General features: G+C 44.1%; 1 protein-coding gene across 1 annotated transcript in view; it reads right to left on the bottom strand.

Moving 5' to 3' along the window:
- The window catches only part of LOC120052524 (neural-cadherin-like), a 189751-nt gene that overhangs the window by 8624 nt on the left and 154684 nt on the right, over positions 1–26443 (bottom strand). The window contains exons 23-27 of the mRNA XM_038999491.1: positions 19401–19678; positions 13912–14126; positions 7037–7164; positions 1608–1735; positions 1052–1175 (exon numbers count right to left, since the gene is read on the bottom strand). Of these exons, the coding sequence (XP_038855419.1) occupies positions 1052–1175; positions 1608–1735; positions 7037–7164; positions 13912–14126; positions 19401–19678 (873 nt within the window). The remainder of the gene's footprint in view (positions 1–1051; positions 1176–1607; positions 1736–7036; positions 7165–13911; positions 14127–19400; positions 19679–26443) is intronic.

Here is a 26443-nt window from a genome sequence, read left to right on the forward strand (position 1 = left end):
ACTCAGAGATGGATAGAGAGAGTGGAACAGAGTTGGATAGATGCTGAAGATTTGTTGGCCCCATTGGGCCACCCAAATGAAAAATGTATGCTTGTATGAATGTTAGTCACTTTAAGTAAACGCATCTGCTAAATGGCAAATGTTACATTTCACAAGTTGCTTTATAAACAAAAGAGTGTTTTCATCTACAGACTGCTTTTTCTTCATATTCATTTTACTGATCATTCAATTTAAAAAAAAAATGAAAACCATTATTGCATGGTTGCAGACCCATAGTATAGTTAATCTGTCCCAGAGAGCAGGAGAGATACAAACAAATAGAGAGAGAGAAGCGACGACAGAGAGTAACATAAATCAACTGTGACAGGGTGGGAAGATGTACAGTAGATTCAGAATAGAAAAACTATTGAAGTCGAAAAATCCGCCCATTCCCTTCTCTTGCCCAAACATTCACCCCGACCTCACGCTTGAACAGGTTCAATGGCACAGACATCCTCCTCCTTTCCTCCTGTCTTCCCCTCTCTCTCACATGTTCCACCCACGCCCCCAGTGGTTTTCCACTCTACAATAAGAGATCTATGAATATTGTATCGAACCTCAGCCCTACGTTTCGTAGCCAGCGGGTGAGCAGGAGAGTGTTTTAGTGTCAAATACCTTTAGTTCCAAGTGTCACACAGTGTCATGAAGTAACATGGGCTGAGGGACCGCTGTCCTCGCCGTGACGACTGTTGCCATAGTGGCATAGCTACCAGTTCACACAGTGTCTAGTGGATATGCGCTGAATCTCGGGGCGTACCTTTTCTATACCAGCGTTGTTGTGACAATGTCCCTGAGGAAGGTGTGAACGTATTTTGAAAGCATTTATGCGAGATGCTGTATGCAGTTTTATAACAACATGCTGCCTCTGCGGTAAAAGTGGAAGTGGTGTAAAGACAACACTTTACGACTCTTTACAATGGAGACGTTATGTGTTGTATACGAACTAAATCGCTTCCCATGGCTATTCATGGCGTGTGACGATTGGGAAGAAATACATTGTAGCGAGTGTTACCTTGCTGTCGACAATGAGGTTCCGGATGCAGCCGGTAAAGTGTTTGTGTTGTAACTGTGGGTAGACATAGGGCAGGTTCTCATTGACTCCACCCAGCTGTAACACCTGGGTCCCATTCAGGTGCCTGGGGAAGAAATGAACATCACTGTCAGTACATCTTTTCATACACCTATCCATCCCTATTTTCTACTGCAGTACTTTTTCAACCCGTCATACATAGCCTTGTCCCCCACCAATCTGGTGTTCTGAGTTTGACTATGTGAAAGGTGTGTATTCTGTATAAAGGAGAAGAGAAAGAGAGACACTGAGACAGAGATAGAGAGAGAGAGAGAGAGAGAGAGAGAGAGAGAGAGAGAGAGAGACAGATAGCCAGAGAGCGAGAATAGGAGAAAGAAAGAAAGAGCGAGAGAGAGAGAAAGAAAGAAAAAGAGTGAGAAAAAGAAAGAAAGAGAGATAAAGGGAGAGAGAAAGAGAGAAATAAAGAAAGAGTGTGAGAGCAACAAAGACAGACGCAAATAGAGAGAGAGAGAGAGAGCGAGAGGTGTGAGTATGCTACCTGTCCAGGTTGGGTGTGACACCAGTGACCTCACAGGACGAGTGGTCCTCTGTGGTCAGCCAGCTGCCCACTCCCTCCATCTCCATGACGGTGGCCCCGGCACAGCGGTCCAGTGTGAAGCGTACCTCCTAAAGGAGCACATCAGGAATGTAAGGACATCCAGATTATCAGGACATCAGGAATATCAGGATATCCAGAATATCAGGACATCAGGAATATCAGCACATCAGGAATATAAAGCCACCAGGAATATCAGGACATCAGATAATATCAGGACATCAGGAATATCAGGACATCAGGAATATCAGGATATCAGGAATATCAGCACATACAGTGGCTTGCAAAAGTATTCACCCCCTTGACATTTTTCCTATTCACAACCTGGAATTAAAATCTATTTTTTTTGTGGGTTTGTATCATTTGATTTGCACAACATGCCTACCACTTTGAAGATGCAAAATATTTTTTATTGTGAAACAAACAAGAAATAACACCAAAAAAAAGAAAACCTGAGCGTGTATAACTATTCACCCCACCAAAGTCAATACTTTGTAGAGCAACCTTTTGCAGAAATTACAGCTGCAAGACTCTTGGGGTATGTCTCTATAAGCTTGGCACATCTAGCCACTGGGATTTTTGCCCATTATTCAAGGCAAAACTGCTCCAGCTCCTTCAAGTTGGATGGGTTCCGCTGGTGTACAGCAATCTTTAAGTCATACCACTGATTCTCAATTGAATTGAGGTCTGGGCTTTGACTAGGCCATTCCAAGACATTGAAATGTTTCCCCTTAAACCACTCGAGTGTTGCTTTAGCAGTATGCTTAGGGTTATTGTCCTGCTGGAAGGTGAATCTCTGTCCCAGTCTCAAATCTCTGGAAGACTGAAACAGGTTTCCCTCAAGAAATCCCCTGTATTTTAGAGCCATCCTTCATTCCTTCAATTCTGACCAGTTTTCCAGTCCCTGCCAATGAAAAACATCCCCACAGCATGATGCTGCCACCACCATGCTTCACTGTGGGGATGGTGTTCTCGGGGTGATGAAAGGTGTTGGGTTTGCACCAGACATAGCATTTTCCTTGATGCCCAAAAAGCAAAATTTTAGTCTCATCTGACCAGAGTACCTTCTTCCATATGTTTGGGGAGTCTCCCACGTGCCTTTTGGCGAACACCAAACGTGTTTGCTTATTTTTTTCTTTAAGCAATGGCTTTTTACTGGCCACTCTTCCGTAAAGCCCAGCTCTGTGGAGTGCACAGCTTAAAGTGGTCCTATGGACAGATACTCTAATCTCCTCTGTGGAGCTTTGCAGCTCCTTCAGGGTTATCTTTGGTCTCTTTGTTGCCTCTCATATTAATGCCCTCCTTGCTTGGTCCGTGAGTTTTGGTGGGCGGCCCTCTCTTGGCAGGATTGTTGTGATGCCATATTCTTAAAAACATTTAATAATGGATTTAATGGTGCTCCGTGGGATGTTCAAAGTTTCTGATATTTTTTTATAACTCAACCCTGATCTGTACTTCTCCACAACTTTGTCCCTGGCCTGTTTGGAGATCTCCTTGGTCTTCATGGTGCCGCTTGCTTGGTGGTGCCCCTTGCTTAGGTGTGTTGCAGACTCTGGGGCCTTTCAGAACAGGTGTATATATATACTGAGATCATGTGACAGATCATGTGACAGTTAGATTGCACACAGGTGGACTTTATTGAACTAATTATGTGACTTCTGAAGGTAATTGGTTGCAACAGATCTTATTTAGGGGCTTCATAGCAAAGGGGCTGAATACACGCAACACTTTTCCTTTTTTTTTTCATTTCACTTCACCAATTTTTGGACTATTTTGTGTACATTCATACCATGAAATCCAATTAAAAATCTATTTAAATTACAGGTTGTAACGCAACAAAATAGGAAAAACGCTAAGGGGGATGAGTACTTTTGCAAGGCACTGTAAGGAATATTAGGACATCCAGATGATCAGGACATCAGTAATATCAGCACATCAGGAATATCAGGACATCAGATAATATCAGCACATGAGGAATATCAGGACATCAGATAATATCAGGACATCAGGAATATAAGCACATCAGGAATATTAGGACATCCAGATGATCAGGACATCAGGAATATCAGGACATCAGATAATATCAGGACATCTAGAATATCAGGACATCCGGAATAGCAGGACATCAGGAATATCAAGACATCAGATACTGGCTGGCCCACCAGTCTAATATGAGCTCCATTACTGCCAGTAATACCTTTCTGAAATCTGTATTACATCTATTTGTATCTATTCTATTGCAAGAACTAACTTACCATACAAATGTGAGAATCTAATTTGCTTCTAAGAGGTCCTATTGAATATCTCCTCAATAACAGTTTATGGACTCAACAAGCATATTACACTAGTTATTTCATAGCAAACATGCAGTTTGTAAATGGCATACAAATACTATTATAGCGTTTGTATGACACTGTTTATATAATACATTGACCATTTCATGAATAACCCTGAGGCTGATTTTCAGACCTGGTCGATTAACAAAGTTGTTGTTAGTGCAGTCATACAGCCAAAGCGGCCATACACAGCTAGTGCGAAATATCTAATATTAAAGAAGTCTCAAGCTATTGCTCACCTGAGGTAGAGTACGTTATGATAAGCTGCAGACCACACTATCTACCAAGAGAGTTCTCATCTATATCATTCGTGGCCGTCTATGTACCAGCACAGACCGATGCAGGCCCTAAAACTGCACTCAACCAACTCTATAAGGCCAAAAGCAAAGAAGAAAATGCTCAACCAGAAGTGGCGCTCCTAGAGGCCAGGGACTTTAATGCATGCAAACTTAAATCGGTTTTACCTCATTTCTACCATCATGTCACATGTGCAACCATAGGAAAAAAACTATAGACCACCTTTACTCCACACACACAGATGCATACAAAGCTCTCCCCCACCCTTCATTTGGCAAATCGACCACAATTCTATCCTCTTGATTCCTGCTTACAAGCAAAAACTAAAGCAGGAAGTACCAGTGACTCGCTTAATACGGAAGTGGTCAGATGACGTGGATGCTACGCTTCAGGACTGTTTTGCTAGCACAGACTGGAATATGTTCCGGGATTCATCCAATGTCATTGAGGAGTATACCACATCAGTCATTGGCTTCATCAATAAGTGCATCGACGCCGTCGTCCCCACAGTGACCGTACGTACATATCCCAACCAGAAGCCATGGATTACAGGCAACATCCGCATCGAGCCAAAGGCTAGAGCTGCCGCTTTCAAATAGCGGGACACTAATTCGTACGCTAATAAGAAATCCCGCTATACCCTCAGACGAACCATCAAACAAGCAAAGCGTCAATACAGGATTAAGATTGAATCCTACTACACCGGCTCTGACACTTGTCGGATGTGGCAGGGCTTGAAAACTATTACGGGCTACAAAGGGAAACCCAGACGCGAGCTGTCCAGTGACGTGAGCCTACCAGACGAGCTAAATGCCTTTTATGCTCGCTTCGAGGCAAGCAACACTGAAGCATGCACAAGAGCACCAGCTGTTTTGGACGACTGTGTGATAAAGCTCTCGATAGCTGATGTGAGCAAAACCTTTAAACAGCTCAACATTCACAAAGACTTGGGGCAAGACGGACTACCAGGACGTGTACTCAAAGCATGCGCGGACCAACTGGCAAGTGACTTCACTGACATTTTCAACCTCTCCCTGACCAAGTCTGTAATACCTACATGTTTCAAGCAGACCACCATAGTCCCTGTGCCCAAGGAAGTGAAGGTAACCTGCCTAAATGATTACCGCCCCGTAGCACTCACATCGGTAGCCATGAAGTGCTTTGAAAGGCTGGTCATGGCTTACATCAACAGCATCCTCCTGGATACCCTAGACCCACTCCAATTCGCATACCGCCCCAACAGATCCACAGATTACGCAATCTCAATCGCACTCCACACCGCCCTTTCTCACCTGGACAAAAGGAACACCTACGTATGTGAGAATGCTGTTCATTGACTACAGCTCAGCGTTCAACACCATAGTGCCCACAAAGATCATCACTAAGCTAAGGACCCTGGGACTAAACACCTCCCTCTGCAACTGGATCCTGGAGTTCCTGACGGGCCGCCCCCAGTTGGTAAGGGTAGGCCTGATCACCGACAACGATGAGACTACCTATAGGGAGAAGGTCTCCCTCAATGTGAGCAAGAAAAATGAGCTGATTGTGGACTACAGTAAAAGGTGGGCTGAACAGGCCCCCATTAACATAGACGGGGCTGTAGTGAAGCGGGTCGAGAGTTTCAAATTCCTTGGTGTCCACAACACCAACTAACTATCATGGTCCAAACACACCAAGACAGTCATGAAGCGGGCACGACAACACCTTTTCCCCCTCAGGAGACTGAAAAGATTTGGTCCCCAGACCCCAGACCCTCAAAAAGTTCTACAGCTGCACCATCGAGAGCATCCTGACCGGTTGCATCACTGCCTGGTATGACAACTGCTCGGCATCTGACCGTAAGGCGCTACAGAGGATAGTGCGTACGGCCCAGTACATCACTGGGGCTAAGCTTCCTGCCATCCAGAACCTATATAATAGGCGGTGTCAGAGGAAAGCCCCAAGAATTGTCAGACTCCAGTCACCCAAGTCATAGACTGTTTTCTCCGCTACCGCATGGCAAGCGGTACCGGAGCGGCAAATCTAGGACCAAAAGACTCCTTAATAACAGCTTCTAACCTCAAGCCATAAGACTGCTGAACAATTCATCAAATGGCCACCGGACTATTTACCATTGAGATCCCCCCCTCTCCATTTGTTTTGTACACTGCTGTTACTCGCTGTTTATTATCTATGCATAGTCACTCCTACCTACATGTACAAATTACCTCGACTAACCTGTACCCCTGCACATTGACTCTGTACCGGTACCCCCTGTATATAGCCTCCTTATTGTTATTTATTGTGCCTTATTGTTATTTTATTGTATTTTATTTTTATTATTTTTTACTTCGTTTATTTGGTAAATATTTTCTTAACTTTTCTTGAACTGCACTGTTGGTTAAGTAAGCATTTCACGGTAAGGTCTGCACTTGTTGTATTCGGCACATGTGACAAATAAAGTTTGATTTGATTTGATCTGCACTGAGTCCAAACCACTCAAACCCGCCTACTTCTCCAGACTATGTACTGAAAATAGGACTAGTCTAGCAGAGACACCACCTGTTTGCATTAAACTTCCCCATAGTTCTATAAGAATGAACAGCATATGGCTAGTGTCGGGGGAGATGTGTGCATGTCTGTGTTTGTCTATGTGTGTGTGTATGTTTGGTGGGGGGGGGGGGGGGGGGGGGGGGGGGGGGGGTTGGGGTCCCCTGGGTTGGTATATGCTTGGCAGCAGCTCAGACTTCAGACACCCACCTTACTGTTGCTCCTCACGTCCAGACGGTGCCACCGTCTGTCCGCCACATTTACGTTGCCTGGCAACTGCAGGACCAGTGTGCCCGAGCCATGGTTTATCTTGAGTGTGGGAGTGCCATCGATCAGCTCTGAGGGAGAGACAAAGAGAGAGAGAGAGGACACTGACATGAGGTCACACATGGTGGTCACATCCCCAGGGCCTCCTGATGACCATCAACCCCCCTATCACATACTCTCAATGCCAGGGAGGATCAGATACAACCACACACAGACCACTTTATCCTGAGGCCATCACTCCTGTACCCCATTGAATCTGATCACTGCGACACACCAAGAACAAGCAATCACAGGGAAGCACAGTCAACTAATAAACGCCAACTGATCATTCTGTAAGAGTGATCTGTGTTCACCCAACCCTAGTCTAAAGTGAAAACAGGCACCACCTCAATGCTTTCAGCAGTCTGTTCAGAAAGATGGCGTACTTAAAATGACATTACATCTAATAACCTGGGCCAGTATTAGAAAATGAAAAACAACAACAGTAAAAGGTGCATAGCTAATAGTAAACCTGTTAAATATAACTAACAGTCAGACGTCATCACTCTTACTGACACTTGTGGCTGCTTTGCATGATGTATTGTTGTCTCTACCTTCTTGCCCCTTGTGCTGTTGACTTTGCCCCATGAATGTTTGTACCATGTTTTTTTGCTGCTACCATGTTGTGTTGCTGCCATGTTGTTGCCATGTTTTGTTGCTACCATGCTGTGTTGTCATGTGTGGCTGCCTTGCAATGCTGTTGTCTTAGGTCTCTCATTACGTAGTGTTGTGTTGTCTCTCTTGTCGTGATGTGTGTTTTGTCCTATATTTATTTAAACATTTTAATCCTAGCCCCCATTCCCGCAGGAGGCCTTTTGCCTTTTGGTAGGCCATCATTGTAAGTAAGAATGTGTTCTTAACTGACTTGCCTAGTTAAATAAAGGTTAAATAAAAATGAAGAAAAATGCTCACTTCACAATAAGGATTACAACAGTGCCTGGTGCTATGTAATCCCCCCCCCCCCCCCCCCCCCCCCCCCTCATATGCCCCCCATAAGACAATAAACATATTAAAAAGTTATTCTATTTTCTGACTTAGTCAAATGGGAAATTAAAAATTAATGAACCAGTTAAGACTCATTGTATGCGTTATACCATTTGCACAGGATTGTGGGTAAACAACATGTCAACCAACCACTGTTTCTCCATAAATCAACATGACATCCACAGTCGAAGAGTTCAGGAGAGAACAGCGCTGTAAATGTAAACGTTGCTCTATTTCCTAGGCTCGCAAATGCTCTGTTTTCAACAGAGAGGGTTATTCTCCCTCTTCTCTAGGTCTTTATCTTTACCTTCTCTGACGCCCTGCCTCTCTCCATGACACTCACTCTATCTGGCTTGTCATGTCTTTCTCTTTTATACCCCCAACCTTTTCTCTCTCTCTCTTTCTCCCTCTCCCACCTGTCTCTCTGCAGTGTTCTCACAGTGGATTCCCAGAAGGCAACCTGTGCTCAGACAGAGATAACTTTGAGCTAGCAGTAAGTCACTGATGTACAGAGCCCAGCCTAAGCCGGAGTGAAAAGCCCTTTTCATTTGAAAGGCCCACAGTGGCCACCACCCTCAGGCAGGAGATTGACACTGTCCCACAGGCTATCTGCGTCTGACGAGGGTCCCCGACCCTCCTTGTTGGGACTGACGTGACATTTCAGGAGAAAAGAGGTGACAGGTGTGGTGGAGGCTTGGTTGAGATGAAAAAAGAGAGGGAAGGAGAGGAGAGTGGTGCTGAGTGCCTGAGAGGAGAACTTCCACACACATGGACAGGCTGGGCTGTGTTGGTCAGGCAGGTTGCTAGTTCGAATCCCCGAGCTGACAAGGTAAAAAAAAAAATCTGTCGTTCTGCCCCTGAACTGTTCCTAGGCCTTCATTGTAAATAAGAATTTGTTCTTAACTGACTTGCCTAGTTAACAAAAAAAGGTGTGGGAAGACAGGCCAAATGGGCTTTATGTTGTGCCGTATCAAATGATCTTGGATAGGGAGAGTACGCCCGGGTGTCCTCAGGTTACGACAAGATTTAAACTCATGTTGGCGGACTTCTCCCCTCCTCATCCCTTATTCATCATGGTCTCCTCCTCGACATCCCTGCAGATTAATCTTCCCTGTCGAGCGTCTTAGTGAGGGGAAAGCCAGAGGGTCTCAGCCCGCATAGCATGGCCCCCATAGCATGGCGCTTACATTTGAAAAATTGCTCTTCTGAAGGCCTGAAGGGGATATGTTTGAGGCAGGGACCATATGGACTGCATAAACAGCATTACAAATCACTCTGTATATACAAATCAGCAGCCCAGCAAGAGAGAAAGAGAGTCTGTGACTGTGGTGCCTTTAATATAAATTGACTGTCAGCAAACACCCCCATGCCCCCAGGAAACAGGACCTAAACTTTAAAGCGATATTTGAAACGGGTGCAGCGCTAAAAGACTGTGAAACAGGTTTCTGCAAATTGACCGTAATGTGTGCGTCACACTCAGTGTGTAACTGTATCTCTCTGCTCGCTTTCATCTGCCAGATGTTGTGTCTGCACGTGTGTGTGTGTGTGTGTGTGTTTTTAGTCAGCCTGTTTCTCAGTTCTTTCTGAGACCACCAACACTAGTACCGCATAAAGCAAAAAATCAAAAAAAGTCAAATACAAAATGCCTGAGATGGTTACATTCAGCCGGATATTATGATTCTATTTAATATGGGCAGAAAAATGCAATAACCTTGCCTGTTATAAATTGGCTTATATGCTGCCAGCAAATGACCATTTCCATACCATTTCCATACCATTACTCAATCTTTTTTTTTTTTTTACATCTGGCTTTTGAGTTGCATTTATTAAGATAATTTGAATTCCACATATTAAAAGCATGATAAATAGGCTGCCGTCAGGTCAGAATGAGACAAAGTGAGTGATGACATTTTTTCTGCTCTATCCTTGGAGCTGGATGCAACGATGTGTAAACTGGATCCCCAGCCGAGCCCTGAGAGCCTGTTTTCCATTCTGCAGGAGTCCGTAATCACCCAAATTTAATTTGTCCGGTTAATTTGTCTATTGATTGGACAAGCTCAGCCCCATGGCTCGTACCCTTGAGAAGGGAGCGTTCACAATAATGAGACTCATTTAACAATGATCTCACTGGACGTAATCGTGTTCCCGTGTACCAGTCAGATTAATAGACCTAGAGGTCAACGGTCAAAGTCAGGAGACAGCACAGATAGGGTCTAGATCTCTGGCGTGATTTAGAGAGAAATATAACACAGATTACATTTAGAGGTGAGGACAGACCAATGGAAACTCTAAAATATTCCATATGCCCTGCAAACCTACACTATACACAACCATAACTCAATATAATGCTTTCAGTATGAAGCACATAGTGGTTGTCATCTGACCCACATCAGATGGGGACAAAGGACTATGAGCCATGGAAAAGTTAACAAGCAGAACCAAAGACTCCCTTCCTCCGTGGTAGAGCAACATCCAGTTCCCTGTTCGGCCCAGAACAAATCACCTCAGACCTGTCCGGTAATCTCATACACCACACAGGCTCAAGCTGGGCAGTAACAGACACTGGCGGCATCCCAAATAGTTCCCCATTCAATTTATAGTGCACTACTTTGTGGTCAATAGTAGTGCTGTAAAGGGAATAGGTTCCTGGTCAAGTAGTGCACTTTAAAGGGAATAGGATGCCATTCTCCCTGAACCCGGACTGCTCAATGTCAGTTCTGGAGGGCAGAAACACTTCTGGTTTTCATCCTCTTCTTCCAATCAGGGACTCATTCAGACCTGGAACATCAGGTGAGTGCAATTAACTACCAGGTAGAAACAAAAAACAGAAGTGTTTCGGCCCTCCAGGACCGGAATTGAACAGACCTGCTTTAAAAGTAGACTACTTGCCATTCTGGCTCGGTGGGCTACCACTTAAAGGCCCAGTGCATTCAAAATTATGTTTTTCTTGTGCTTTGTATCATATTGTGCAACAGCTGATGAAACTAACACTGTAAAGTTCCAAACCTCTCCGCCAATGAGAGCTAGTTTTCAATTTTCCCCTCCCCACTCAGACAACTCCCAGACAGTCCTAGCAAAGTTATTGCTTGAGAAATACAGTCGTTTTTTGCTAAAAAGCTATTTTTGTTTCTTTTTGACCATTTTAATGGAAAACTATTACAATAAGGTACTTAATTGTTGCCCAGAAATGATTTGATATTGATATACTGTACAAATGGCTGCATTGGGCCTTTAATTCCAGGGGAACAGGGAGAATGTAGGACATGCAGGGGTGTTTTGCAGAGGCAGGTCTGTGCTATGTTACATTAGTGGTGGTGATGCCTGGGCACAATGGACCATAGGGGGGGATAAACAGCACTTCACGGCGGAAAACAGACAGTGAGTGGGCAGGGCTGCAGGAGGCAGCCAGCGAGCCGCTCAACGTCTTTAATAAGGAGATCCGGCCCGGGAAGCAGTGGGAAATGATAAGGTTTAATAGGTTGCACTGCTAAACAACGAGAAATAATAAGGTTTAACACAGTCAACCTGTGGGTGAGAGTACGGGGTATGTGTGTGTGTGTCTGTTTGAGAGAGTAATATAGAGACATTGGGCTGAACTGTTGTTGTCGTCTGCTTCTCCCTTTAAGTCTCAGCCGTCTCTACTTGCCCTCTCCACTCTGTCATCTCTCCCTCCTGCAATTGTACAGTTGTCTACACATCTTCCTCATACATCCCTTCCACTCCGAATCAAGTATCTCCCCCTTTCACTCCATGTCGCACTGTGTATTATCTTCTCCTACTCGAACTCTCTCTGACTCCATCCGCAGCTCAATACCGTCTCCCCCACTTCGCATCTTACAGCTCCTAAACTCTCTCTCCATACTTTTGAATTCTCTCTCTACCTCAACATGTACAGTACGCGTTGAATGTTCCCCTGTCTATCCACTCTCTATTCATCCCTCCCTGTTTTCCCTGTCGCTATCTCTGTCCTCTCTGGCACGGTGCTGGACACAGACTTTGTTGGATTTTGTCTCTCTTCTCCAGACTATCTCTCTCCCTCCACACCCAGCGGTTGTGGACTGGGCTGTGAGGCTGTGAGGCTGTGGACATTGATTATTTGAATCAGCTGTGTGGTGCCAGGGCCAAAACCAAAACGTGTACCCAGGAGTGGCCCAAGGATGGAGTTTGGGAAACCTTGACTTACTGCAGCAACTGAAGACATCTTTACATCAGAGAGAAAAGATGGCGCCGAAGAACATGGCTGACGTTTTACATTCCCCCTACCAATTCATTTTTTATTTGCATTTTGTTTAACTTATTTTTTTGTGTTACATAATGTTGCTGCTACTGTCTCTTATGACCGAAAATAACCTCTGGACATCAGAAAAGCGATTACTCACCGCGGACTGGAAGAAACTTTTCCCTTTAACGAGTCCGACGATAAGGATATCCTGCTTTCACAGGAACAGGCCCAGATCCACGCCTTTTCACATCACCAACAAACTATCAATTCATAAAAATCGCCACCGGACAATTTACATTGACCCCCCCTCTAGTACACTGTTGCTACTCGCTGTTTGTTTGTTACCTATGCATAGTCACTTCGCCCCCACCGACATGTACAGATTACCTCAACTAGCCTGTACCCCTGCCCACTGACTCAGTACTGGTGCCCCCTGTATTTAGCCTCGTTATTGTTATTCTTATTGTGTTACTTTTCATTATTACTTTTTATTTTAGCCTACCCGGTAAATATTTTCTTCTTCTTGAACTGCACTGTTGGTTAAGGGCTTTTAAGTAAGCATTTCACAGTAAAGTCGACACTTAATCGGCGCGTGTGGCAAACAAAGTTTGATTTGATTTGACCGTCACAGTACAACACACTGACCTTGCATCGTTTTGAGACTGCAGCCTCTAGACTGTTGAGACTTCAGACTTGAGACTGTCGAGACTCAAGAATGTCCTGTGCACGTGGCTAAAAAAACGTTGAAACTTGACGCTTGAAACTTCTACTGTTTCCTTTCTCCTTTGTTTCCCATTCAAACACACATACACGCACGCACACACACACACACACACACACGCACTCATACACACTTGCGCGCACACACAAAATGTCTTCCAGCATTGAATCGAGTGCTAATACTCAAAACATAATATGAAATGGAGCCACAAACACATACACGCAAACATCACATGTTATGTACTCTGGACCTCAACTTTAAGAATGTATGCTAAGCACGTCCATATAGCTCAACAAGTTCATTAAAGCTCTAAATATGCACACCCCGTTGTAATTACATTCCGGAATGAATGACAAATAAGCCTTTACTTTCATAATGAGCCCCTTCATTAACCCCTAAAGACCTGATGCTGTCACACTGCAACCACACATACACACACAGACACACACACACACACACACACAGACTGAGATCAGTCTTTACCACCGAGTGTACACTCATTAAAGGCCTCAGGAGCTATGTGTAGGCTGATGCTGAACCCCATTCAAAGAAACCCCTCCACCCCCAAACTAATTTGGCAGGGTTGGCACAACAAATAGCCATGTAAAAATAACCCTAGCAGCCTCTAAACGTTCACATCAAACCAGCAAATCCAGAGAGGACAATTTCTGCCTCATGCAACCTTCCTATCTCTATCTGACCATCACTGTGTACTGAAAACACAATTACCAGCACTCACACACTGACGCACGCAGGCATGCGCTGCCCCTCCCTTCCCCCTAACACATCTTGTCTCTGCCCTAGCCTATATTCCTGTCCCCCTCTTCTGTGAGTAGATAAGTGGACATGTACCTATGGCCATCAAGTCCTCGAGGTCCCAGGGCTGTAGCTGGGCCAGGGGCCCACTGTAGAGCAGCAGGCCATCTGCAACCTCCGTGATGAACTCCAGGGAGAGATGGCTCTCGAAGCAAGGCCTTATGGGAGGAAACCAGGCATAGCCGTTGCCATGGAAACTGTGTTTGGTCTGCTGGCACTCTGGCCCCTCGAACTGCGTAGGGCACTGGCATCTAGGGCAAGATAACAAGGAAGAGGAACATCACCAAAAAAAATCATAATATAAAGCAATTGAGTTATTTCATCTGTTCACCTCATCTATCACACAAGACTGCTCTATCAGGATGTCCCTGCTGAGGCCGGGATGGGATGGCCTGCTTCTGCTTAACCGCACAACAGTCACACACACACACACGCACACACAACACACACAATTTGCTTCTAGTTGTTCTCAATTGCATAACAACCCTTATTACTAAATATTGTGAGTGCACATCCCAACTAAGCATCTAGTAGTCTATATTAGCCCCCATGGACTCCTCACAATCTGGAGAACACTATATTTCAGCTTTCTCTCTCTCTCTCTCTCTCTCTCTCTGTCTGTCTTGCTCTCAGACTACTGTTTTCGCCTCCAGTGATTCCCTTCAGAGAGATTCACTCCGCATCTCATGCAGATGTTCTCATTATCAGCCGCACCGTAGAGAGAATCCATCACTAGTAACAACATCCTCTGTCAGACGTACTGTAGCAACCGAGCACAGCTGCACTCCTCCCTCCGGTTATTCTGTCATCCCCTTTTCCTTCATTCATTCGTCCTTTGTCATACACAGACACACGCACACTACCCCACTGTATCCACCTGTTGTGGAGACAGTTAATATAGCTGGCACACACACACAGGCAATCCTGCGGCATCAATCAAGTGTGGCTTTCTCTAGTTAGTTTAGTCAGAAGCCCAGCAATTTTCTAAGCCGGTTCCCTCTCCATCACCCTACTCACAGCAGCCTAATAATAGTCTTCCAGGCCGCCATGCTCCCTTCGTTTCGTTCCTCTCTCATTTGTGTGCTGCGAAGGGAGAGAGAAAAGCTCCTGGCTGCCTGGCTGCCACATCCGACACTCTTGCATTTAGTCTTTCCCATTTCCCAGTCTGTGCTCTGAACCCAGATTGAAAAGGAGAGACTGTCAGAAATGATAGTCCCCCCTGGCACCTGGCAGACATGCAAATGCAGGAGGAGTGAAACAGGCAGGCGGGCCGTGCGCAAACACAATGAAATGCTTCTTCTAATAACCAGGCGCAGTAATCAAAGTTTAGAAGACACACCGTAGCAAAAAGACAGAGAGAGAGGAGAGAGGAGCACGCATGACTGTATGCACGCATGACCGAATGCACGCATGACCGTATGCACGTATGACTGTTAAGTCGCTTTGGATAAAGGCATCTGCTAAATGGCATACGTTATTATTATACTATAGGAGAGAGAAGATGAGGATGCACTGGAACAACAGCAGGTGGTGAACGTTGCTTTTAGCACAGATCAGCACGCATGTCAGACTGTTCTGTTTCTCAATAACACGGTATCCCGACCATGACGCAGAGAAATGAAAGGAAGTTGTGTCTAGGAGCTCTAGGAGCACTGCTTCTGATGAAGGTCCTACTGGCTCCGGTTTACCAAACAGGATCCTATAGTCACACCAAAAGGCCATCTCATTGTGGAGAGGCAGGGAGTTGATACCAGTAATATCTGGATGTGGTTACAGCCAGGAGCCATGCGTCTACCTAACCACTCACACATGGGATGGGAGGAAGTGTACACACATGGTCACAGCTTAGTGTGACTAGGCCCCAAGCAGAAAACAAGGCTAGTATTACTCCATCAGACCATCGGACCATCAAAGACATGAACATATCTCCCAGAGTGACAGACAGTAAAGTACAAAGGAGGGATCACTTATAGAAAAGAAAGAGGGAGATGGGGAGTAGGAGAGATAATACTGTAGAGAGCGAGAAGGAGATGTAAAGATAGGGGGATTGAAGACAATACACTGGAAAGTTGACCTACCTTATCTCTCCATTTGGAAACAATTCACCCAGTCTCAGGGAATAATCTCAATCATTTATCCCATCAGAGAAATCAGGAGCATGATTTCAGCCCAATCCTCTTACTGTACTTGAGCTTTTTTTCTTTGCTCATTTCCTGTTCTTTGCTTGCACATGGGGATGTTATTTGTTAGCGTTTGAAAGGGACCAAGTAATCTCCCCTGCCCTCCATTTTCAAATCCCGCTATTAATCCTGGTGCCACGATTATCTACATGTTGTTTCTTAAATCTTAAATCTCTGCGCTGTGTCGCTGGGGATCTCTACGTATTTTTTGCGGTTCTACGTCTGTGCCTTCAAAGCCGAGTGATAAACCAGGCCAGGGCTCTCTGCTCTGCACAGCAACCGTCCACTGCCTCTGTCTCTTATCTATTACCAGGCTTGCATTTGTCCTTGAATGGTATCACACACCCAAGCCTGCAGAGGAAGACATTGACCTCTGCCCTATTCAGTTATAAAATGATTCTCTAGTGGAAACAATAATCGCAGAAAATGAATTGAATTGAATATGTATAATGTGAGGAATTTCTATTAACATGTTAATTGTTCGCTACATTCACAGACTCAAAATGCTTTAAAGCTTTTTATGTTCTGGACTTTTCAGTTATAATGAAAGCCGAAGGATGTGAGTTCTACAAGGACAACTTGTCGTCAACAGGGAGGCTCTTGTGATCTGACACATCAACATCTTTATCCTGTGTTTGGGCCAAACTGGCAATGTTAGCTCAGCTGTAAAAAGCCAATGTGTCTGCAACAGAGAGAGAGAGCTGGGATTAACTCTAGGTTGGCTGCATAAATCATTCTGGTACGGACCAATGGCGAGGCACATTACACGCTTAGTACGTCCAACTAGACACAAATCCGGGGTTTACTTTCTTCTTTTAATTAAACAGCAGAGAACAAAATTAACTTTCTCCTCCTTTCGTGTTTCAAAGGGAAGCTGGATGGACATTTCCAGGAAGAGCATATGGGCATATGTTCAAATTTTGGGCAAGATGTCTGACAATTTTTTCAGGAACATCCATATACACCTCCTTTCTAGATATGAACACCAAAGCAGCGGCAGATTACCTCTGAATATGAACTAATAATGTCGGTGGATTTCAAACGAGGGACTTTTGATGTGTGTGTTTGCACGGCGTGTGTGTGTGTGTCTCTCTGTCATCCTCTTTCGTCCTCTCTCTCTCTCTCTCTCTCTCTCTCTCTTTCGCGCGCTCTCTCTTTCTCTCAGTCAGGAGACTAACGTTATAGGTTTGTCAGCGCGCGCCAACTGAAGTATCATCTGTGGCTGTGTTGCCGTCTGTGGGATCATATGTCTGCACAAGTGAAATCCACAGGAGGATCACCTCACCAGAGCAGTGTCTTAGTAAATATGGTGAGTCTGATTCTGCTCACAGAGTTCAGACCATACACACAGCCGTGTAGTAGTTTATGTGTCTCCACCAAGGGGCCAGGTTTCTGGTCTAGAAGCACGGTTTTGACTGCTCCTACAGTTTTTGCTTCGGTACTGCAGTTTAACTGACACCATGCCCAGAAAGACCATTTCCATACACGGCCACCTAGAGAGGTCAGATTAGAAAATTCCTAATCAAACACTTTAGTAATGACCTTTGTGCACAAAAGATCCATTGAATTATTCAATGAATTGTCGCTGAGGCAAAACAAAAAAATGGTCATCACTCACAGCCAAAGATATATCATTTATAAAGTTCATCCAATGTCTGCCATGTTTTTGGATGACATCATCGCTGCTCGTGCTGCTCCCATGTGATGTTGGTCCGTATAAACCGGATGCAGACCGGATTGAGACGGTCCATGAATCGGCGTATATGCGAACGCGAGTAGATTAACTTGAAAACAACTGTCGGACGCAATCTCCACTTTGTATTATACCTCAGTGGTATCCACTGTACAATCTGGTTGATGCATAATTGCATCAGAAAATAAAATGTTGCATGAATTCTCAGAGATGAAATATATATATATATTTTTTAAATGATCTCGATCTCTCATTCAATTGTTGGTGTACTGTTATTTAAGTGCACTTCCACATTGCTAACACCCTGACAAAAACATACACAGACCTATGATAAAATATGCATCATTCCCTTTTAAATACCTCCTCTGGTGTAGCGGCCAGGTTGGTATATTTGATGTGTTCATTTCCTTTGCATTTTTAATCACAAAGATCATTAGATTAAAGAAAATTCCCCCCACATCACCGGTGGCGTTTAGCCTTCCTCCTCAACACGATCCCAGAAGTATTTAGCTTGACGTTGAGCTCGCTCAGGCATTCAGAGCACAACGAGGAAATTCACTCAGGACGACCAACAGGGAACCAAAAAACAGAGAGGCACCGGGGGAGAGAGGTAGAGGAGGTGAGAGGAGCAGAGATGAACAAGAGGCGCCAGACATATGGCACTGCAACATGGCTGCTGTACTGTAGAACGCAGAGCTCACTCTTGAAGCTAAAGCCTCTCTCCAAAACAACCACCGCTGGGATTACAGCAGTGAGCTGAGCCCAGGTCGGAAAGACATCAAAGGCCTGGCCGGCGAGAGAGAGAGAGAGAGAGAGAGGTGAGACCAGTGGACATGGTTAACTCTGTCCAATTAGAGATGAAGCAGAATAGCGTGGCTAACAAGGTTATTTAAACAGCCTCTACTAAATTTTCTGGATGTCTAACCCGACCCTTGACCCCCACCTCACCCCACAACCCCGTACCAAATGACTTTGCTGCACTCTCTCCTCCTCACCCTTAACCCCCCTCAGCCCCCATGTAAAATGGAGTGTTAGTCCCATTCTCTCTGTTTAGGTGAATTTACTCAGTGATGAAAAATCGCTAGCATTGTTGGTTTTGGATAATTGGAGAAAAAGCTGTGTAAGCTGTGTACCTCATATTTGTGAGAAGTCTTGGAGGTGAAGTGATTAGACTCACAAAGGGGGGGCTTGGATCCTTTTGAAAACTTCACTTGATCTATCATTCAGCACCAGCACGGCATTTGTGTGAGCGAGCTAGCGAACAAGTGAGCACACGGCTCCACTTGTCTGTTTTTTGGGCAAATACTTTCAAAGAGTTTCATCCCTCTAGCGAGATTTGAAGTATTAGTTGACTTATTGATTCCTCTTCCACACATAGCCCTGACTCTCATTTTTAAAGCATTCTCCTACCAGGTATTCATTCTCATCTATCTGTTGCAGACTCCAGGCAACCATCACTACCTCAACAGTGAAACAACAGATCTGAGCCTTCCCTCCCCTTCTCCCACCCAGGTGACTGCTAAAAGGTCAGGCTGCCAATGCCTATTTGCTGCTTTTTGACACCTCCACTCACCCGTACACAACTGTAAATACAATTAAACCCCTACCCCTGTGTGAACATTTCACTGCAGGTGGTATGACTTCTTTCTCACCTGTACCCACTTGGAGTATCGACACAGATGCCCCCGTTGAAGCAGGGGTTTCTGGGATAGGAGGAGCAAATCTTGTGGACATGTTCTCTCCCGGAGCAGCTGCATACTGCTGTGGACTCCACCGTCACCGACACCAGTGACATGCTCCCAGAATCCACCACAGTGGGCGTATCGCTGACGCTCAGCACGTTGGAGCAGCCGCCGCTGCCGCCACAGTCTGTGTTGGCACACTCATCCACGTGTACCTGGCTGACATTCACTTGCAGGAACGACTGCAGCTGTGGACAGAGAGAGAGAGAGAGAGAGAGAGAGAGAGAGAGAGAGAGAACGAGAGAGAGAGAGAGCGAGAGAGAGAGAGAGAGAGAGACGGAGAGGAATGAAGGGAAAGAGAGAGGATCAAGGGAGAATTAAATTAGGAGGATTAAGATAGAAATAGGAGGCGAAAGGAGACAGAGGAACAACAAAGTATAAGGCTAAAAGGTAATCAAGGGACAGCCATGGAAGAGTCAATGCGGAACAGTCTTGATTACCACCAGGGTTTATCCTAAGCCTTTAGAAAGCACATAATGCCTGTTGTTTTAGCCGTCTTTTTTTCATCCTCGACATAAGCATTTGGGTTGTGCGATCCCAACTCTCACGAGAAGACGTGCACACACTCATACATGCAAATACCCCTACAGCCATCCTATTAGCATAGAGAGTGCATGAATTCATCTCTCAAACAAACACTCCTTCGCTCTCTCACACGCACACACTTGCATAAATACACATGCTCGCACACACACGGATATACACATGCAAACCCACACATACACACAAAAACGCTTGGCCCTCCCAGCGTCTGATTTTTGAAGTGTGCAGAGACTGTAAGTAGAACATACAGTACACCATGACCTGTTTACATACATTCGCCGTATACCCTTTCAACACCATTTATTCACAGCTCAAGTGGGCCACATTGCGTTCAGGCAGAATGAACTGGGGAGAGACTGTGACAGGATTGTTCCCAGGTTGAGTATATATATGCAGAGTTGGATAGGGATGATGACGAGGTCCAAGAGTCCTAGAGTGAAAATGAAATTCTCTCTCTCTCTCTCGTTGCAGGGTAGATCCCAGCATAGTGACAGTGGTGAGGGGAAAGCGGGGAGAGGTGGGTGAGGAGAGGGGAGTGGGGGTTGAGGAGCGATCCGCGGATGGGTGATTAATGACATTCTCCCACAACCCCTCAACCGTCAAAAAAATAATCTGTGGTTTTCAGTGGCGCAGTACCACGGCACATTTCACTTAGAGGGGCCACAATCACCACCACTTCCCATCTAACCCCCTCCTGACTCCCACTCTGTCTGGCTTACCAGCAATCGCTCCTTCCCCTCCTCCTCCCACACAACCACAGTTACATCCCCCTCCTCTCCACTGTGACCACAGACACTACCAGGGCAGAGAAATACATGGTTTTCAGGCATATGTCACGTATGCACAGTATGCATACTGTATTATTTGTGCCAGAGTTTAATTGGGAAGAACAGAGCTCCACTGCCTTAGGTTAGGAGATGGCATGTCATGAAAATGGAGTTGATGTCGTTGAAAATGTTTCGACCACCTTCAACATATCCAATTGAACTGTTGTTTCTATGCAGATTAAAGTGTCTAGGCTGGTACAATTTGATCAGTGACTGAGAGTGTTGTGCCATCTGTACTTGAGGGGATGTGTTTGGAAAGGAAGAGCGGCAAGTGAGTTTGAGTTCCTCTGAGAATACACCAGTATGTGCTCGTGTGTGAACATTAAAGAGAATGTCAGAATGCAGATGTGTTTATCTCCACCGATCCCACACAAGGAGAGCACTTAAAGTAAAATGGGTAGAGTGAGAGCCCAAGGGAAACTTCATGATGTGTATCAAAAGATATCCCCGAATCCCTTTCTCATCTCCACTGCTATCTTCCCCTTTTCCCACCTGTCCACTCATGCTCTTAGACTCTCTAAATGTAACACATGTGTCTGGCGCCCCTTTGCCGTGCATGTACACCCCCTGTGCCACATTACCGTGTAATGACTCCCTGAAAAGGTGCTTTACATTTCTTAGCTGAGAGGTTAAACACTTCCGATATGGAACATCTCCCAATCCACTTGTGTAGAAAGACAAACATATAGCTCACCAGAGAAATATGGTGTATGTGGGTGTATGGGTGTGTATGGGTGTGTGCCCAATGACTAATACTAACCATGGGACTGCACACACAGAATCCCTATACAGGCAAAAGAAACACTTCATATAAGACCAAATGACCTCTGGGAAGGGATGGCAAGGTGAATGCTCTGTGTGCTTTGTGCATGACTGTACTGTCAGCTTTATCTAAACACAGTTTGAGGCACCCATGGGGCTTCGACTACACTACCCATGCATCCCTAGGGCAGAGTCTGTGGAGAAAACATTAAAGGGCACCCTAGGGACTTGTAGGCCTACAAAGAATATGCTGAAAACTGGGACATCTTAGCTCAGAAGGCAGGAGGGAGGACGAGGAGGAAGATCTATTCTTCAGGTTGGACCTGAGGCTAATTTGTTTGTTTTTAAACCGACAGACGTTTTGCTAACCATATTGGATTAGAGTCCAAGGACTGGAGAGGTAGCACCTGAGGACAGTTCGTCTGAATAACAGTTGGAAAAGAGATTGGAGGAATAACAGAAAGAGGTCTCTCTCTCTCTCTCTCTCTCTCTCTCTCTCTCTCTCTCTCTTCCCCCCCCCCCCAAGGGGCATTATTAGCATGGGGAACATATGTTAACATTGCCAAAGCAAGTGAGGAAGATAATATACAAAAGTGAAATAAAGAATCATATTCATATTAAGTATAGATACAGTGTTGTAACAATGTGCAAATGGTTAACCTGTTGAGGACAGAGGGCGCTGTTTTCACTTTGGGGGAAAATCGTGCCCAATTTAAACGGCCTCGTACTCAATTCTTGCTCGTACAATATGCATATTATTATTACTATTGGATAGAAAACACTCTCTAGTTTCTAAAACCATTTGAATTATATCTGTGAGTAAAACAGAACTCATTTTGCAGCAAACTTCCTGACAGGAAGTGGAAAATCTGAAATCGATGCTCTGTTCTAGGGCCTGCCTATAAATGGCCTTCATATATATCAGTATACATGCACTTCATACACCTTCCACTAGATGTCGACAGGCAGTGAGAGAAGAAATGGAGTGTATAACTTGATCTGGGGTCGAATAAAAGCTCTTGGCATGACGTGTCACCAGTTTCCTGTTTTCTGGAGCGCGCGAGAAGGGACCTGGTATTGCCTTCTGAAAAGCTGTCGTTATAGACGACTAATATCTCCGGCTTTGATTTTATTTGATAAATGTGACAATATCATCGTAAAGTATGTTTTTTCAATATAGTTTTATTAGATTATTGAAATTTATTCGGGACGTTAGGCGTGTTGCGTTGTGTGCCTTTGTTCAGGAAGGAGAGCTTTGCGCTACTTTGCTAGCTTTCCATGCTAATTGACTGGAGAAGAGGACATTCTAAATCCAAACAACGATTGTTCTGGACAAAGGACCCCTTGTACAACATTCTGATGGAAGATCATCAAAAGTAGGACCCATTTTATGATGCTATTTCATATATCTGTCGAACATGTGAAATAGTAGTTTGCGCCCAGATTTTGGGCACGCTCTCGCTATAACTAAGCTGGATGTCGTAATGAAGTTATTTTTAGAATTCTAACACGGCGATTGAATTAAGAACTAGTGTATCTATCATTTCCTATACAACATGTATTTTCTAGTAACGTTTATGAATAGTTATTTGGTCAGAATAGTTGAGTGTCATAAAAATATCCGCACATTCTGGGAAAAAGATGCTACGTTAGCACAATGTATAACCACTGATTTCAGCTCTAAATATGCACATTTTCGAACAAAACATAAGTGTATGTATAACCTGATGTTATAGGACTGTCATCTGATGAAGGTTTATGAAGGTTAGTGAAAATTAATATCTTTTGCTGGTTTATTCCCTATCGCTAACGTGCCTATTGCTATCGCTAACGTGCCTTGATGAATGAATGCAGTAGTGTGGTAGGCTATTGTAGTAAGCTAATATAATGCTATATTGTGTTTTCGCTGTAAAACACTTAAAAAAATCGGAAATATTGGCTGGATTCACAAGATGTTTGTCTTTAATTTGCTGTACACCATCGATTTTTCAGAAATGTTTTATGATGAGTATTTAGGTATTTGACGTTGGTGTCTGTAATTACTCTGGCTGCTTCGGTGCTATTTCTGACGGTAGCTGTGATGGTAGCTACAATGTAAAACTGATTTATACCTCAAATATGCACATTTTTCGAACAAAACATAGATTTATTGTATAACATGTTATAAGACTGTCATCTGATGAAGTTGTTTCTTGGTTAGTTTGGTAGGTTCTTGGTTAGTTAGGTTGGCTTTTTGCATGCTACCTGTGCTGTGAAAAATGTCTGTCCTTTTTTGTATTTGGTGGTGAGCTAACATAAATATATGTGGTTTTTTCGCTGTAAAACATTTTGAAAATCGGACATGTTGACTGGATTCACAAGATGTGTATCTTTCATTTGCTGTATTGGACTTGTTAATGTGTGAAAGTTAAATATTTCTCTAAAATATTTTTTGAATTTCGCGCTCTGCCTTTTCAGTGGAATGTGGGAGGAGTTCCGCTAGCGGAACCCCGGTGCCAGACAGGTTAAAGTACAAAAGGGGGAAATAACATAAATATGGGTTGTATTTACAATGGTGTTTGTTCTTCACTGGTTGCCCTTATCTTGTGGCAACAGGTCACAAATCTTGCTGCTGAGATGTCACACTGTGGTATTTCACCCAGTAGATATGGGAGTTTATCAAAATCGGGTTTGTTTTCGTATTCTTTGTGGATCTGTGTAATCTGAGGGAAATATGTGTCTCTAATATGGTCATACATTTGGCAGGAGGTTAGGAAGTGCCTCTCAGTTTCCACCTCATTTTGTGGGCAGTGCGTACATAGCCTGTCTTCTCTTGAGAGCCAGGTCTGCCAACGGCGGCCTTTCTCAATAGCAAGGCTATGCTCACTGAGTCTGTACATAGTCAAAGCTTTCCTTAAGTTTGGGTCAGTCACAGTAGTCAGGTATTCTGCCACTGTGTACTCTCTGTTTAGGGCCAAATAACATTCTAGTTTGCTCAGTATTTTTGTTAATTCTTTCCAATGTGTCAAGTAATTATCTTTTTGTTTCCTCATGATTTGGTTGGGTCTAATTGTGTTGCTGTCCTGGGGCTCTGTTGGGTCTGTTTGTGTTTGTGAACAGAGCCCCAGGACCAGCTTGCTTAGGGGACTCTTCTCCAGGTTCATCTCTCTGTAGGTGATGGCTTTGTTATGGAAGGTTAGGGAATCGCTTCCTTTTAGGTGGTTGTAGAATTTAACAGCTTTTGCCTGGATTTTGATAATTAGCAGGTATCGGCCTAATTCTGCTGTGCATGCATTATTTGGTGTTTTACGTTGTACACAGAGGATATTTTTGCAGATTTCTGCATGCAGAGTTTAACTTTGGTGTTTGTCCCATTTTGTGAATTATTCGTTGGTGAGTGGACCCCAGACCTCACAACCATAAAGGGAAATGGGTTCTATAACTGATTCAAGTATTTGAGGTCTGGTAGAATCTGTGTAGAAGATCTAGGTGCTGCTGTAGGCCCTCCTTGGTTGGAGATAGAATCACCAGATCATCAGCAAACAGTAGACATTTGATTTCAGATTCTAGTAGGGTGAGGCCGGGTGCTGCAGACTGTTCTAGCGCCCTCGCCAATTTGTTGATATATATGTTGAAGAGGGTGGGGCTTAAGCTACATCCCTGTCTCACTCCACGGCCCTGTGGGAAATGTGTGTGTTTTTTTGCCAATTTTAACCGCACACTTGTTGTTTGTGTACATGGATGTTATAACATTGTATGTTTTTCCCTCAACACCACTTTCCATCAATTTGTATAGCAGACCCTCATGCCAAATTAAGTCGAAGGCTTTTAAAAAAATCCACAATGCATGAGAAGACTGACTTTGTTTTGGTTTGTTTGTTTGTCAATTAGGGTGTGCAGGGTGAATACGTGGTCTGTCGTATGATAATTTGGTCAAAAGCCAATTTGACATTTGCTCAGTACATTTATTTCACTGAGGAAATGTATGAGTCTGCTGTTAATGATAATGCAGAGGATTTTCCCAAGGTTGCTGTTGATGCACATCCCACGGTAGTTATTGGGGTCAAATTTGTCTACACTTTTGTGGATTGGGGTGATCCGTCCTTAGTTACAAATATTGGGGAAGATGCTCTTATTGGCATAGGAAACAAATGTTTACATTGCCAAAGCAAGTGAAATAGATCATCAACAAATTTGAAATAAATAATAAACAATACATTACAGTTACAAAAATTCCAAAAGAATAAAGACATTTAAAATGACATATAATGTCTATATGCAGTGATGTAATGGCGTGCAAATAGTTAAAGTACATAAGGGAAAATAAATAAATAAACAAATATATCTCTCGGTCTCTAGGTAAGCCAATCAGACAGGAGGGTGCATAATGGCTACGTTCGTAGAGAAGACCAGCTGAACCGTCATTTAATGATACAGTCAGTCATACAAACAAACCATAATTACACACTAGACCTAAAATCATCATGCTCATTAGCAGTACTTAGCAGCATGTCCAGTACAGCCATTTGGTTGTTGCTGGCCTGACGTGAAACACATGTCCATTATGTTCTCTGATGGTAAGCTGATCATGTCCTTGCTTGACGAAATAAAATGCTGTCTCACAAGGTCACTGTCGCTGGTCAAACTGGGGACCAGAACAAAATGGGATCTAGATTTAAACAACCTTCAGTCACAAACCCATCCCTCTAAACATCAGTACACTGCAGCACCTGCTCTGCAACCAACAAAGCCCAAATCCAATGGTTAAAAGGTAGGAAGCATATGTTTTTACTCACCAATGTAACAACGCAGTGTGGTCAAAGACTTAGTAACTTAGTTATA

The sequence above is a fragment of the Salvelinus namaycush genome, chromosome 1 (assembly GCF_016432855.1).
Source record: "Salvelinus namaycush isolate Seneca chromosome 1, SaNama_1.0, whole genome shotgun sequence".
Taxonomy (NCBI): Eukaryota; Metazoa; Chordata; class Actinopteri; order Salmoniformes; family Salmonidae; genus Salvelinus; species Salvelinus namaycush.